Below are 15321 nucleotides of genomic sequence, written 5' to 3'. Positions count from 1 at the left end.
CGCGCCGTAAGGGAAGGGATAAAGGAGGGAGTGAAAGAAGAGAGGAAGAAAGAGGTGCCGTAGTGGAGGGCTCCGGAATAATTTCGACCACCTGGGGATCTTTAACGTGCACTGACATCGCACAGCACACGGGCGCCTTAGCGTTTTTCCTCCATCGAAACGCAACCGCCGCGGTCGGATTCGAACCCGGGAACTCCGGATAAGTAGTCGAGCGCCCTAACCACTGAGCCACCGCGGCGGGTAAGGTTTAGGTTCAACGCAACTCCAGTATAGCATTTCGACACGCGCGAAGTTAAAACTTCGACTTCATCGACATTTTCTAGGCGTTCGCGACGCGTGCCTGCGCACCAACGCGTATGCCGGAGCCGACTGCGCGTGCGCGAGCGCGGCGCTAAGATCCGTAACTTATAGGTCTGCCAGCTGCTGGCGGAGGCGCTGCGCCGGTAATTCGCTAAAGCAGAAATTCGCTAAATCGCGAGAGTAAACTAGCAAAAGGTATCTGGAGATGGGTGCACCTTTCCGACGCGCAACAACGCAGTCGCGACAGTCGAAGGACCCACAAATATAAGTCCTACACCGCGCAAATGCGTCGACTCTCCATGTAGGTCGACTCCCACAATTTCCAATGGTCATTTTTACAAAAGGCTGACCCAACTTCAGTGAGTTTCAGGAAGCTTTTTTTTCTTTCTAGGTAAGAAAAATACATGACTTTAAAATTTCCTGTTGTGTTCAATTTTTTTTATGATAGAAGCGTTCGAAATATTCGGTTAGATATTATTCGAAGAAAATGACTATTCGCTTCGTATTCGCTTCGAACGAAAAAGCACTATTCGCACAAGCGGAGCGTTTGATAATGCCAACCCAAGGAGATGAAGAGCTGCGTGTTTCTTTTTCCTGTAATGCATGTTGGCGTAACTTTAGATCGCTCTTAGCTAGAGGTGTCTACACAGCCATGTATGGACCGCTGTTTGCTGCAATCAATACGATTTCTGGCCGGCTTTCGAAATCGTCGCGCATCTGTTAAGAAGCTATAGCGGCATCAGTGCGCTCACCCGCCGACTGCCATCCGGTCGCCATTTTATTGCGCCTCTATTTCAATTATCTTGTATTCTGATTTATTTTACTCTTCGCCATTGGTATCCACCTTAGCTGTGGCATTTGGATGCTCAGCAAGATTTGGCAAAATCTGACCCCAGTTGCAGCGGCTGCGTAGGCAAAATGCAAACAAGAAACGCCTTTGTCTCGAAAATATTTCAGTTGAGCTTAAAAAACAACAGCTTTTAGAAGTTATTCTGTAGTCCTCCACTGTGCAGCGTACTATATATCCTCCGACTCCGTTTTAAATTGAAAAAAAAAATCGTAATTTTTTTGCTTGTCTGTGCATTGCAATCAATCGATGTGATGAGCCTTTACATCGACGGACGGTAAAGCTGAGACATAATGAAGGAAGCTAAAAGAAAAAAAAAAACTTTGCTGAAGTGAATCGCGATTTTAGAGAGCAAAAAAATAAAAAAACACCGAAAAGTTCTGCTCATCTATGTCTTTATCAGTTTTTCGCTCTGGCTCCAACCAATTTGTTCGTCGCTGGTTCTGATCTCTTCGTCGTGTTTTGTTTTTCCGCTGTTCCTCTTTTTTCACGCGCGCACACACGCGAACAACAACAAACCACCGGAATAACAAGCGTCCCCGGCTTACCCGCGCTTGAATATTTTTTCCTCCAGCGCCTCGCCACCAGAGGACAACAATTTATGCAGGCTTTTTGTAGCGCATGGTAGGCACGCTCGGGCGACTCAGCCTGCCTGGCGCTGTAGATAGGCGCCACTTACTTTCCATCAGGAGATAAAAAAAGCGGATTACGTCTAGAGCGAGTTTACGAAGGGGCGCTGCTTACATACGAGCTTGCCTGTCCGAGAGGCCACGAAACAGCGTGTTCTACACAACAGGGATGAGTAGTGCACGCGTGGGAGGCCAAGAAGCGCGTATACATTATTCATGTACTCACGCGTAACCCCCCCTTCCGCTCCCTACCTTGCAGCAGGAGCAAGGGCTACTCGGGTGGCGAGAAAAAGAAAAACTCCCAGGAGGAAGTGAACGACTACCTGTCGCACGCGATTGACGCCCACAGCATCGAGCAGCTCCGTGCAGAGCACTGCAAGAAGCTCACTCTGACCTTCCACAAGGCCGACGTCGAGGAGAAGGTGCGTGCGTGCTGCCCTCTTCCGGGATGACACCGCACTTCTGGCGGTCGCGTTGCCGGACTAATACACTTTCCTTCATTGCCCTTGAGCGCCTAACGCTTTCTAGCTTTCGTTGTCGACGTTTCTCGTCTGAGCTTACGCCGAGAGTGGCGCTGATCGCATCTCTCGGCGCCTTCTCAAATAGTCTTTACTGCAGTATTTAGAAAGACCTTCTATACAGACCACATAACTAGAATCCATATCCACGTGCCAAAGTGGAATCGGGAACACATTGCTAGCCGGACTTCCAAATCTTTTTTCAGTGCGTTTTTCATTGGTAATATAACGCATCAGCTATAGCATCTGTCGCTTATCTTGTGGTCCGTGGCAGTATAGTCAACTACCGTGGGCAGGGAGCTGCATTGATTTGTGCAAGCGGGTGTTGGCAGCACCAGGATGCGCTGCTGGTCTCTATGACTGCGGTATACCAACTATCGGCCTTTCGCAGCATGGTGCCGCATGCCCTGCTGCGACAGCCGCACTCTGCAAGCGCCTGGTGTGGCGCGACACCATGGGCATTGTATGCTTCTTTGCTTTGCACCAATAAAGAAAACCTGGCTTGATTTATGTTAGTTCACAAGTTGATGTCACTTCTTGTTGGAGGACACGTGGAATTCAATCAGCACATATCCTTAATGGTTGCTTGATATGGCTGTTGTCTTGCGCACTGTTTGGGGCCGTCCGTTTGTTCTGTGTTCTTATTCCCATCTATATATTTGTTTAGACACATGCTATTTCAAACTCACGAAAGCTCTGCTTCCTTTTTCTCTTCTTCCAACCACAGTACATGAAGGAACCGGACCCGATGCTGGGCATATACATCGTGTGTGCGGAAGTGGTGTTGGTGTTCATATTTATCATACACATGATCATCCTGGATCTGTGAGTATTGTCTTTAGTGAATATATACGCCTCCACCGTGCCCCCTTTTATTTCACGTGCACGATTTCACACACAAAAATGAAAATAGAGACCGTTGTGGTGTTGAAATCTGCTGATAGTATTTTCGGTAATTTCTTTTCGTTTTATGCATCAGATTCCAATAGTTGTTATTCTGCGCCACTGTGACGTTTTCGCCACGCGCCGCCGGACAGAAATCTCAAATACGTCGTAAATTGTGCACATCCTTTCTCGGGCCGTCCGCGAGCGCCGCGGTTTCGTATAACGCCTCGAAATCACCCGTGTCGAAGCAATTCGGTTTGCTCAGCTATAGCTCGCCACGCAAAGACACCATCGGGATCCTATATTGTTACTGACCAAGGAAGCCGCTGAAAGACAATTCCCGCGCAGCCTACCGGCACGAGATCTGAAATTGAGAGGGATAAACACATACGTGCCTGTGTGTTCAAGCACGACCGCCGCCCTACGTACGGCGTTCTGTTTCAAGCTGCTCGCGTATCGAACTCGTGGATATTGGGGTTTCGTCACGGCTTTAGGCGCTCGCGAAACTTTTGTCTCCCGTTGAAACTTTGTACGCCTGTGTGTGCTGTAAGAAGAAATGTATTTGTTTAGAACAATATCTTGGAAAGCAAACAGCTCACGAGAGGCCACGTAATCTTTTGGTCACAAGCTCCCGGGCGCCTTTATCGCCAAATCGCAACTGCAGACAGGAAAAGTGGGCTTTCGTTTCGATTATGCGGGTTCGCTAGGTGTTGACGCGTCCGAGAGCGCTTGCAGGAATGTATTTTCCTTGTACGGCGCGAGTCCTAAGATGGGTCGATACGTTGCTGCTCGCCGTCTTGTCTGTTGCCTGCGTGGCGCTAGCTTGAACGCTATGTTGTTCAAATAGACCATATTTCAGTGCTGTTTTCACGGAGATTTTTCTATCACCTTTAAGCAGCATTCTTTCAACCTGAAATCGCCGGAGGGCACTGGCTGTAAATGCTTTAGGTTGTCTTTGTGTCGCACTTGGAAGCCTGCGCATTATAGGCACTAGTAGGTTAAAACTTTATAAACGGTGTTCATATTTATTTAGCTTTTCGGGCGGCACGAGCAGCACACTTGTGTTGAAAGGCGTGCAAAAAAATATTCGCGTATTTATACTGGAACAGCGTACTATGAAGATAAGAGTGGCAGCCGCATAACAGCTTAAACTGGATGCGATAGGAAAGGAAACCTGTGAAAATATTTATTTGAGCCTGCCCGCTTGAAACCAAACTGTCCGCCACTTTCTTTTGCAGCTCGTGGATCCGGGTATTTATCCAGATAGGAGGAATCGCCCTTATAATAATGGTCATATGTATCATCCTGTGCCTGCACCTTGAGGTAAGGACCTTCGTTTTTTCTTTTTGCTATCTTTTAGGAATGCAGCGCCGCCTCGGTATTGTTTTCCACTGCTCGCCACAACCAAGCAGAAACATCGCCTAGAAATAAAAAGAAGCGAATAATACTACTGGTTTTTTTTTTTTCTGAGTGCACAGTTCAACACGACTGGGAACACAAATGCGACGAACATACTTGAGAACTCAACTGGCGTACCCAGGTTCGAACCCGACCGTGGCGGCCGCGTTTCGATGGGGGCGAAACGCAAAGGCGCCCGTGTGCTGTGTGATGTCAGTGCACGTTAAAGATCCCCAGGTGGTCGAAATTATTCCGGAGACCTTCACTACTGCCCCTCTTTCTCTCTTTCTTCTTTCACTCTCACCTTCCTCCCTTCCTTTACGGCGCGGTTCGGGTGTCCACTGAGATATGTGACGGTTACTGCGCCATTTCCTTTCCTCAAAAACCAATTTAATTTTTAAGTCAAATAATAATAATAATAATAATAATAATAATAATAATAATAATAATAATAATAATTGCTTTTTTGGGGAAAGGAAATGGCGCAGTATCTGTCTCATATATCTTTGGACACCTGAACCGCGCCGTACGTGAAGGGATAAAGGAGGGAGTGAAAGAAGAAAGGAAGAAAGGGGTGCCGTAGTGCAGGGCTCCGGAATAATTTCGACCACCTGGGGATCTTTAACGTGCACTGACATCGCACAGCACACGGGCGCCTTAGCGTTTTTCCTCCATAAAAACGCAGCCGCCGCGGTCGGGTTCGAACTCGGGAACTCCGGATCAGTAGTCGAGTGCCCTAACCACTGAGCCACCGTGGCGGGGCTAAGTCCAAGCGGTTTCTGGTTCTGTGTCTTAAGCTTCATGTGTGCAAACTGGGGCGGCGTATGCTTTTTTCCGTGTACCGTCGGGTATAGCAGCATGTTGCGCGTCGTTTTTTTTTTCTTTGCTTTTCACCCGCCGCGGTGGCTCAGTGGGTAGGACGCTCGGCTACTGATCCGGAGTTCCCGGGTTCGAACCCGACCGCGGCGGCCACGTTTCGATAGAGTCGAAACGCAAAGGCTCCCGTGTGCTGTGCGATGTCAGTGCACGTTGAAGATCCCCGGGTGGTCGAAATTATTCCGGAGCCCTCCACTACGGCACCTCTTTCTTCCTTTCTTCTTTCACTCCCTCTTTTATCCCTTCCCTTACGGCGCGGTTCAGGTGTGCAACGATACATGAGACAGATACTGCGCCATTTCCGTTCCCCAAAAGCCAATTATTATTAAGAAACAAAACAGAAATAAAGCCCGTACAAACTTAGCACAATCCGACCTTATCTATTTCATTTCAGCAAGAAACAAAACAGCAATAAAGCCCGTACAAACTTCACACAATCCGACCTTATCGAATAATCAATACAAAAAGGCTTCTGTAGAAAGTGTAGCGCACTTATTCGGCACGTGTCGTGCACGATAACGGGGCACATGCATGTACGCGGCGCGTGTTTGAGTGGGGGCGCGCCGCGTTCGATGCGCCCCGGCCTCTGGCGCGGCACGCGCGTCTGTTTACGCAGACCATTACGATGACTGCCCGTAAATAGCAGCCGCCGTCGGCCGGCGCCGTTTTTCAACCCAACTCGCCAGACGTCGTGACCGTGCACGTTCGCTCCACCGACGCGCCATCGTGTTTGCTTGGCCCCCAACAGCGCGTATTTCGACCCGATTGTATTTGCTTCCGGAACCGTTAGAGTCGCTGCCCTATATTCATTACCTCCGCTTTCCATCACCTCCGCTTTCTTCTCCGCCCCGCCGCGGTGGCTCAGTGGTTAGGGCGCTCGACTACTGAGCCGGAGTTCCCGGGTTCGAACCCGACCGCGGCGGCTGCGTTTTTATGGAGGAAAAACGCTAAGGCGCCCGTGTGCTGTGCGATGTCAGTGCACGTTAAAGATCCCCAGGTGGTCGAAATTATTCCGGAGCCCTCCACTACGGCACCTCATTCTTTCTTCTTTCACTCCCTCCTTTATCCCTTCCCTTACGGCGCGGTTCAGGTGTCCAACGATATATGAGACAGATACTGCGCCATTTCCTTTCCACCAAAAACCAATTATTATTATCATTCTTCTCCTCCTCGTTTTTTCCCCGTGAAAATATCGCGCGACTCTGGAGCACAGCTTAGGCAGGACCAGTTATTAACGCGTTGTGGCTCCCGTTTTTTGTTGTTATTGCTGGCCTCTGGTGGAGTGGCACATTACCACAGTGGGGGATTGGCCAGGGTGCCTTACTACAGCAAATCCGACGTCGTCGACGTTTTCGTCTCCGGATGCGTTGTGGGCGAAAAAGCTGGCGGCACACTCTCCACATAGGTCCGTGACCTTGTGACGTCATAATAGTCTGCGCACCAGACTGTGGGCGAAATGCCCATCGTGGCAGGTGGCAGTTCAGCTGATGAGTGGTCGCGCTTTGGAAGAGCAACCTGGGTCTCGCAACCACAACCGGTGCCAATGTTTGAAGCTACCCGCCGCGGTGGCTCAGTGGTTAGGGCGCTCGACTACTGATCCGGAGTTCCCGGGTTCGAACCCGACCGCGGCGGGTGCGTTTTTATGGAGGAAAAACGCTAAGGCGCCCGTGTGCTGTGCGATGTCAGTGCACGTTAAAGATCCCCAGGTGGTCGAAATTATTCCGGAGCCCTCCACTACGGCACCTCTTCGTCCTTTCTTCTTTCACTCCCTCCTTTATCCCTTCCCTTACGGCGCGGTTCAGGTGTCCAACGATATATGAGACAGATACTGCGCCATTTCCTTTCCCCAAAAAACCAATTATTATTATTATTATTATTATTATTATTATTATTATTATTATTATTATTATTTGAAGCAGCTGTGGCTGTGTTTGAATGACCGATTCCGCATATATGAGCATGTAGGCAGAACCTATAGGCGAGAGAGAAGGAGTACTTGCGCGGGTGGGATCTCTAATGCTATCTCATATTGTCCTCTGAACGGTAGGTTAAGCGTTGTGTGATGGTGAAAGAAGGAACAGCACCCATGTCTGTGAAGTGATACGCAGAGCGGACCCCAGGCCGCTTAAGGGGCCAATTACCGCGCTATCGCGTATACCCTTAAGTTGGAGCTTAAGTGCCCCCTCAAGTATTTTAGAATCATGTTTAATTTGGTCCATGGAGTTAACGTCCCTGTTAAAGCTACTTAGGCTATGAGGGACGCTGTAGTGGAGGGCTTCGCAATAACTTCGCCCGCCTGGGGTTCTTTAACGTGCAATGAAGGCGCACAAAACACGGGCGACTTCTGCATTTCGTCTCCATCGGAACGTGGCCGCCGCGGCCGGGATTCGATCCCGTGACCTTGGACTCAGCAGCAGAACGCCGTAACCACTAAGCCACCGCTGCGGGTTTATTTACGGACGGCTCCCCCTCGACATGTACACCCTTAGTCGATAAAATCTTTACGCCACATGGTTTAGTTTCCAGCCGTGTAATGGACAGCTGGTGTGGAGAAACGTCCTTAGCTTTTAGAGCTTTTGGTTCTTAAGAGTACCGTGAGACGAGGTCTCCACTATAGGGTGCAGAAGCAAACCACATGGGGTGAAGACTTTTGACGAAGGCTGTAGGTCGAAATGCTATATGAAAACAGGGCTGAAACCCGCACCACCCAGCCGAATTCTACTTTCTCTTTCGTTTTTCTTTTTGCGGCTGTCTTTGCACTGCTAAAATTATCATCATCAGCTGCCCCATATCTGCGTAGGTGCTAGCGTCAACCTTTCGTAACAGGAGACTCCCACGTTCGCCTGGTGACCAATAGTTTAAATGCCAGACAGGTTGGCTAGGGAGTAGGCATTGTCCCTTACAAAAATGGATGTCGAGTCTCTTTGGAACATGTATTGGGAGCCTAATGATTCTAAAGGATCTCTAGAGGAACTCGCTGCCTATCGAGCCAGCTGAGTAGTCTATTTACTCTTTAATGAGACCTAACTATATAGTTTAGCCCTGTACGCAGTCAACAGGGATTCTATGGAATTGGCTGAGAGTTCATAACGAGCCAATTTGTATAGAACTTGTTTCGTACCTTCACTATATGAACTCGCTAATTTCGCAGTCAAAACAAGTTCAGAAAATTGGCTCTGTAAGACTTAATAATGAGTCGAATTTTATAGAGCTTTTATTGTGCCTTCGCTATATGAACTCTGTCTCTCTGTTCTCAGTCAAAATAAATTCTATAGAACAAGCTCAGTTAGATTTCATGATAAGTCTGTTTTATAGAGCTTATTTCGCGCCTTCGCTTAATGAATTCGCTCCGTTCGCAGCCAAAACAGAACCCATTGAATTCTCTCGGTAAGTCCTCATAATGAGGCAAATTTTATAGAGATTGTTCCTTGTCTTCATTATATCAATTCGCTCCGTTAACGGTAAAAACGCGGTAAAATTTAAAATCAAACTGCAAATCCGCACGCTAGAAATAATTGAACGCAAACATATAGCGTTACATTTTCAAAAGGTACCGCTGAATGAACGACTGGTCTCGAGAAAGAATTCGGCAGAACTCAGCTGCTCATATATAATCGTTTCCTTTCTTGAGTAAAAAAAACAACACAACAACAACCTCAGTGCCGTTGCGATCGCTTGAAACCTCTGGAAACGGGATCAAAAAAGCATACAAATATCTGTAAACAAATGTTTTTTCCTCGGTGAACGACAAAATATGATCAGCTCTAAGGAGCGCGAGTAGGAGTAGCCTTGTTCATCGCAGAAGTTATTGCATTCACCATTTTTCGAGTTCTGGTTGATTTGTGTCTGCGTAAATTGCTTCCTACTCTCCGGCGAAAAAAAGAATTTTTTTTTTTATTCCCGTAACGTCCAGTGTATAGCGTAAACGCTGCGCACGTGTTCTATACCACGAACGGTGTTTGTCGACCAAGCAAACGACGCACTGCGGGACGATAATTCCGTGCAGTATTAGCCGACCCTTTCCAAAACTTCGTAGTTTCTCCATAGCAAAAACACTTTTATGGAGTGATGCAACTGACACTCGGTCACTTTATATCCCAGCCGGGCGGGAAAATACTGGGAGGTTTTTATAGTCTCCTTTCCAGTCTTTCAAATGCGTATCAAATTTTACAGCGATAGCTGTTAAGGACACTTTTTCCGGTTCTGCGGCGTCGGGCTTTTGCGGTGGCGCAATGGCGCGCCATGCTTATTGGTCAGCAGGCAGTGACGTTATGGATGACATCACTGCAACGCGCCACGCTGACCACTCCGAACATACTGACGTCACGCGCGCTCTGCACGAGAAGACAATAACAAAAAAACAATATTCACCACCGTAAACAGCTGTAGCTGAATCTCGCGTCAGAGTGGTAGCCGTCTTGCAGGAACGTAGCCAGGGGGGAAGTGTTTCGGTGTCAGAACACACCCCCGAAATTTTCTGAGCACTATATGTCACTCCCTCCTTTCAGGCTTTTTTTCACTTATGCTATTTACACATCGCATCGATATGTTAAAACGTAAAAACGAAAATAAGAGTGTCGCCTTGTTGGCAAAAATGGTTCCTGTGCTGCCACCGGCGACCCCAACAGAGGTGGCACAAGCTTCTACAACAAGGTTAGCGGAACCTTCAGATCAGGCAAGATATTGTTGAGACGCAGGCTCTCTTTCTAATTCTGTTTACCGGCGGGTATAACACCCCCTTAAAAATATTTCTGGCAACGCCATTGCCGTCTTGTAAGTTATTTTTTTCTTGTAACACCGTCACAAGGGTCGAAATCCTGGCTAAACATCGCCGTGAAATAATCATCATCCGGGTATATTCAGTGACATGCACATAGTATTGGTTTGTGATTGGCCTGCGCCTCGGAAATCGTCTCGCTAGCCTTCGCACATTGCGCTCTGATCGAAACGGCAGAAAAATAGTCCTAAAGAAGTGGGGCATTGCTTTGGAAGAAACTGCCTTATAATTTCATTATTTGTTACTAACTATTATTATTTTACGTTACAGCCGGAACTGCGGTCGCGCTGTTTGACTCCGAAGTGCATGCTTACAAGTTTGACTGTTTTTAATTCTGTGATGCTTCGATATGACCTTGTTCAACACAAGTGATTTTGATACACTGGTGGGAGTTTCGGACTTCGGCAACGTACTACGACACTGCTGGGCTATTAATTGTGTTTCTCTAAACTAAGTTCTTATAGTTACTAGCGTGCGCGTGCTTGCAGTGCTGTAAGGGTGTGTACCACGTAAATGCGTTAGTTAGTGCGCTTTGGCAGTTCACCTCAAATTTTCCATCGTTTATATATTTGAACTGCAGGCAATTTAGAACTAACTTTGCATGGCCCGGCTGGGTCAAGAGCACGGAAGTCGAGATCGTTTTCTCATTAATCCTTTTTCTTTCTCAATTTTTGCTTCGTTTCAGCTTTTTACAGCTGTGATTCCTTCCAAGTGTTATAAGATTTCCGAGAAGCTCACGGGGAACAGATTGCATAGCCAAGTTATTTCAATTGTAATTTTAATCATTGTGTACATCTGCTGCATGACATCGGCGGTGAGTGGAAAAGCTTTATTAAGCCTTTTAAAAAGCGGAATATGTCGCTTTGAAGCCTTTGGTGCGAGCAATATGAAACGGTTGCCATATGTAGCCATGCATGACCAGCTCTGATGAACTGTAACTCGCTTCTACCTGCAAGTGGTTTGCGCGCTATAAGTTGTGCCCGACACTGGAATGTTCGAAGCGTCTGACGTACCATCCTTTGCTTTATCCCCTACAGATTAGGCCGCAGTCTGAAGACGTCGAGTCGTGCTTGTCTTATGACGCCAATTTCACGTTGGTAGCAAACGTAACATGTATGCAAGAAAACTACGTGAACGTGCCTGAGGTGAGTGCGTCCCATTTCTGTGTCTTCCTTTACCTTTGCTTTCAATTTTTGTGCCAGGGGTATGTAATCAGTCAAATAAAGCTTTGTCTTGAAAGAACGAAACAGCGCAACTAAAACGGAGGGCCAGGGAAAGGAAAGACACGTACAAGCGCTGGACGCTTCGTAGCAAGAGTACACATCTAACATGACTAGCGCGAGTGTAGCCCGGCGAAATGAATGGTTGGGGGTTAGCCTTGCATTCTGGATGTTGCTCATTCTTTAAATATCGGAAGGGATAGTGAGGAGGAAGGTGAAGGATCGAGACCGACGCCGATGCAGAGTACCGGGTCATAGTGCAGGCTGCCTGTATGACGTCACAAGCGTACGCCACCGTAATGATGACAGCAAATATGTTATTTCTTAGCTGGCTTTCCAAAGCACATGTAGGGAGCTGCCAATGAGGGAGGATGACGCAGCGCATTTACGGCCTGTTCCTTTATTTATTGTGGGTATCCGTGTTTCACACGAGATCACATCTTTCATACTTTGTCTCTGACAGTTGATCCCTTCACTGCTGTCATTCTGAAATATTTGTTTCTGTCTGATGCCCTCGCAGTACCTCACGCTCTGTCTGGCTCTGGTGCTCCTAGCCTGCGCCGCTGTCCTTGTACTGACGACAGTCGAGAAGCTGGTACTGCTGATTCTTTTCACCCTGCCTTTCTGCGCACTAAGCTTCACGTGGGACGACAGCTTGTGGAACTTTGTTCCTGGGTACGCATCTTTTTGTTGCGTGTACGCGTATGTTTGCTGTACGCCTCCTCGTATGCACACTCGTTATCATTAGGCTGTACAAGGTGCGTACCATGTGCGGGGTGCGTAAGACGGCGTTATAACAGCAGCTGGATCATTGAGTGCTACTTCTGCAGTGCGTGTTATATAAATGGATTGCAAGGACGGCGAAATCTACGTGTCCTTCTTCCGACATGACGAACATGTAACGCAATGCGGCGGAAAAGGAACCGAGTGCTTGCTTTCTGCTTCATTTTTTAATTGCCGCCTTTCTTATCAGCTGCCGTGTTCGGATAAGAGCCACATGCAAGTCATATAGATCCCCCCTCTCCATTCTGCTTTATTTTTTATTTACTTCGGATTGCCCTTTGACCACAGCTCATAGCAGTAAATGTGATTGCCCCAAAGACGGTCATCGTGCATTTATTTACGTAGCAGGAACGGAAGCATAGTCGTGCCTAGCACCGAAAAACAATATTAGTTTTCCCCCTCAAAACAAAGGAACGAAAACTTTGCTTTGCATCCTCTCAGTGCTGAATTGGCGTCGAGAAGATTAGATGAAACACCGCCATGACGCACGTCACGTCATCTGCGTTGGGCAGCGGACGTTCACTGGTGTGAACAAGTTGATTATGGGCTTGCAACGTCCCAGATTGTCTATTGTCTATAGTAGGACATAACATAAAAAAAAAACAGCAGTTTCTAACACTGGGCCACGGTCCGCGGCGTCTTGTATTACTCCGCTAGCAAAACACAACAGCAAACGAAATCGGCTTTTTAATGTTTGACTTTATTAAACGAGCCAGGTATCAAAATTCTAGAGCTTATATTTTTTTCTGGTGATCAGTTTCTTGTTTAGGTAACGAAAAAACTTTTAACTACGGACTATTTTTTTTTGTAGTGGAAGAATTCTGCGCGGTGGTCCTGAATGTGGGCGGAGCTTCACTGCAGACTTAAGATGTATCCGACGTCACCAGGTCCGCGATTCATTTGATCATTGTCGTTTCCGTTCAGCTACAGTTGTGCGCACACGGTTTTTATCTTTACGTATCAATGTTCATTTGTGTGTAATATTTTACTACTCTACACATGGTGCGTTGAGCCTGTCTCTCCTCGTAGGCAGGCACGTAACACCTATTCGGTTGTCTCCAGACCAGAGAACGCGCTGACTTCGCGTGCTCCATGCGGTGTAAAATCGACAAACGATTTCATTGCATTTGGAATATACAGGCCTTCATAATCAGAAAAGTTGTAGATTTCGCCCCTCATTAATTACACCCACTTCTGAGCTTAGAAAAATTAATCTGAGCGTAGCTGCAAATGCAGGCACGTGGCGCATGGTCCTCTTCCGCTAAAAATAGCATTTGAAGGCGCACAGAAAGTGAACTGAAACTGAAACTTTTCTAAGATGAGCAGTCAAGAGTCGAGTCAATCCAAGACAACCAATATGGCGGCGCACTTGGTTTGTTTGTGTGGCGTGGTGTGGTTCGTGTTGTTCTCGCATAACGCATCACAACGGTTATGTTACTGGGCGCCATGCGTTTAGCCAAGTTCCGATACTATGGTTCTTTGATATGCTACACTTGTTAGAACTTGGCTTCATCGTCATCATCCGGTCACGCCACTGCAGGACCCGCGCTTCCGTTATGCTGCCAGGACAAAGGAAGGCTTCTCAGCTGCAGCCATCCTTTGGCCGCAAATTTCCTTGTCTCATCTGCGCACCTGATTTCTACCCTTCTGTTGCTGCCGCAAATATGAATCTGTCAATGAAATCTCGGCCGTCGGCCCATGGCGACTGCAGAGCTACTGCGATCCTGACCTGCGACTCGGCGGAGTGTGCTAAGAATCCCTGGATCCGGACAGGCGGCTGTTACAAACTGAACCTGACAACATTTATAGCAAGAGCCTTATCAAATGCGGCTAACCTACTTGCACTTCTTGAGTACTTGATTTACTGTATAACAAACGTTTGCCTGGGTAATAGTTATTTGCATCTTCTGCGCGACGTCAGGCACGTGCAGGCTTTCGCGAGTTCACGTAAACCACTGAAATGAAAATTTACGCTGTGCAACGCCTTAATTCGTCCTTGTGCGGTCCGCTGTGCTCACTATCCTTCCAGCGGCACTGATGTGGTCTACCTGAAGACTGTGGTGGTGCTTGTGCTGTGCCTGTACATAGCAGTCCTGGTGATCCATGGCTTCCAAACAGAGGCAACATCTCGCCTTGACTTTTTGTGGAAACTTCAAGCAATGGAAGAGAAGGAGGACATGGAAGACCTGCAGGCGTACAATCGCAAGCTACTTGGCAATATCTTGCCGGCTCACGTCGCCGAATACTTCCTCTCCTCTGATCACAAGAATGAGGTGAGCGTTATGTTTTTTTTTAGGTGCCACGCGTTGAATGATGGCGCCACACATAAAGCAGTCAATTTCAATAGATGCCATATGTCGCCACAGGGAGTCTGGTTCAAATTATTATGTCAAATGAAGGGGTAACTACGTGGAAGAAAAAAGAAGTACAAGGCCCACTGCTTGTGCTAGGTGCAGTGGTGTAGCCATAAATTTTGTTCAAGGGGGGGGGGGCTTATGTTGCAGCGCGGCCTCCTCGTAGAATTTGTGGAAGGATCAAACGCAACAATAGTAACTGCATTGCCATTTACAATGCAATCGTGTATTAGATAACACTACGCACTCTCTAGACAAGTGAAATATGTATTTTTAAAAATAAAAGAATGTATTCGTATGCCTTAAAAATCCTGGCAGACATGATTACAAAACATAAACCTGAGCAGGGGACAAGACACAAAAGAGAAGCAAACATGACGAGTTCGTCCTGTTTGCTTCTCTCCTATGTCTTGTTCCCTGCTCAGTTTTATGTCTTGTAATCATGTCATACCAACTATGCCCTTATCGTTCGCATGGGGCAGACATAACTGATACAAATGCTTCCATGTTTTTGTGTTTTTGAATAAGTAAAGAAAATATCACACGAAGTCTAGAACTATATCGGTCCGGAACTGGCAAAGCAGTGCATGCCACCGATATGAAAAACGTAAAGGCCATGAAATTAACAAGTAGAGGGCAAATATTTTAATGAGTGTTTGTTGTTCAAGAACCTTTACATTTTTGTACATATGCAATGGCCAGGGAAAAATCTCAATGACGCTGGCCTTCGTTCC

At 47.2% G+C, this 15321-nt stretch overlaps 1 protein-coding gene across 4 annotated transcripts in view; it reads left to right on the top strand.

The window, feature by feature from the left end:
- Positions 1-15321, top strand: part of LOC144125415 (adenylate cyclase type 5-like) — a 199603-nt gene that overhangs the window by 161030 nt on the left and 23252 nt on the right. For all 4 annotated transcript variants that reach the window (XM_077658784.1, XM_077658783.1, XM_077658786.1 and 1 more), the window contains 7 exons: positions 2036-2198; positions 3022-3119; positions 4418-4502; positions 10916-11044; positions 11268-11375; positions 11971-12125; positions 14263-14506. In XM_077658784.1, coding sequence (XP_077514910.1) covers positions 2036-2198; positions 3022-3119; positions 4418-4502; positions 10916-11044; positions 11268-11375; positions 11971-12125; positions 14263-14506 — 982 coding nt within the window. The remainder of the gene's footprint in view (positions 1-2035; positions 2199-3021; positions 3120-4417; positions 4503-10915; positions 11045-11267; positions 11376-11970; positions 12126-14262; positions 14507-15321) is intronic.

The sequence above is a fragment of the Amblyomma americanum genome, chromosome 3 (genome assembly GCF_052857255.1).
Source record: "Amblyomma americanum isolate KBUSLIRL-KWMA chromosome 3, ASM5285725v1, whole genome shotgun sequence".
NCBI classification, from domain to species: Eukaryota; Metazoa; Arthropoda; class Arachnida; order Ixodida; family Ixodidae; genus Amblyomma; species Amblyomma americanum.
The sequence above is the reverse complement of the archived record's forward strand: the minus strand, read 5'-3'. Positions and strand labels throughout refer to the sequence as shown.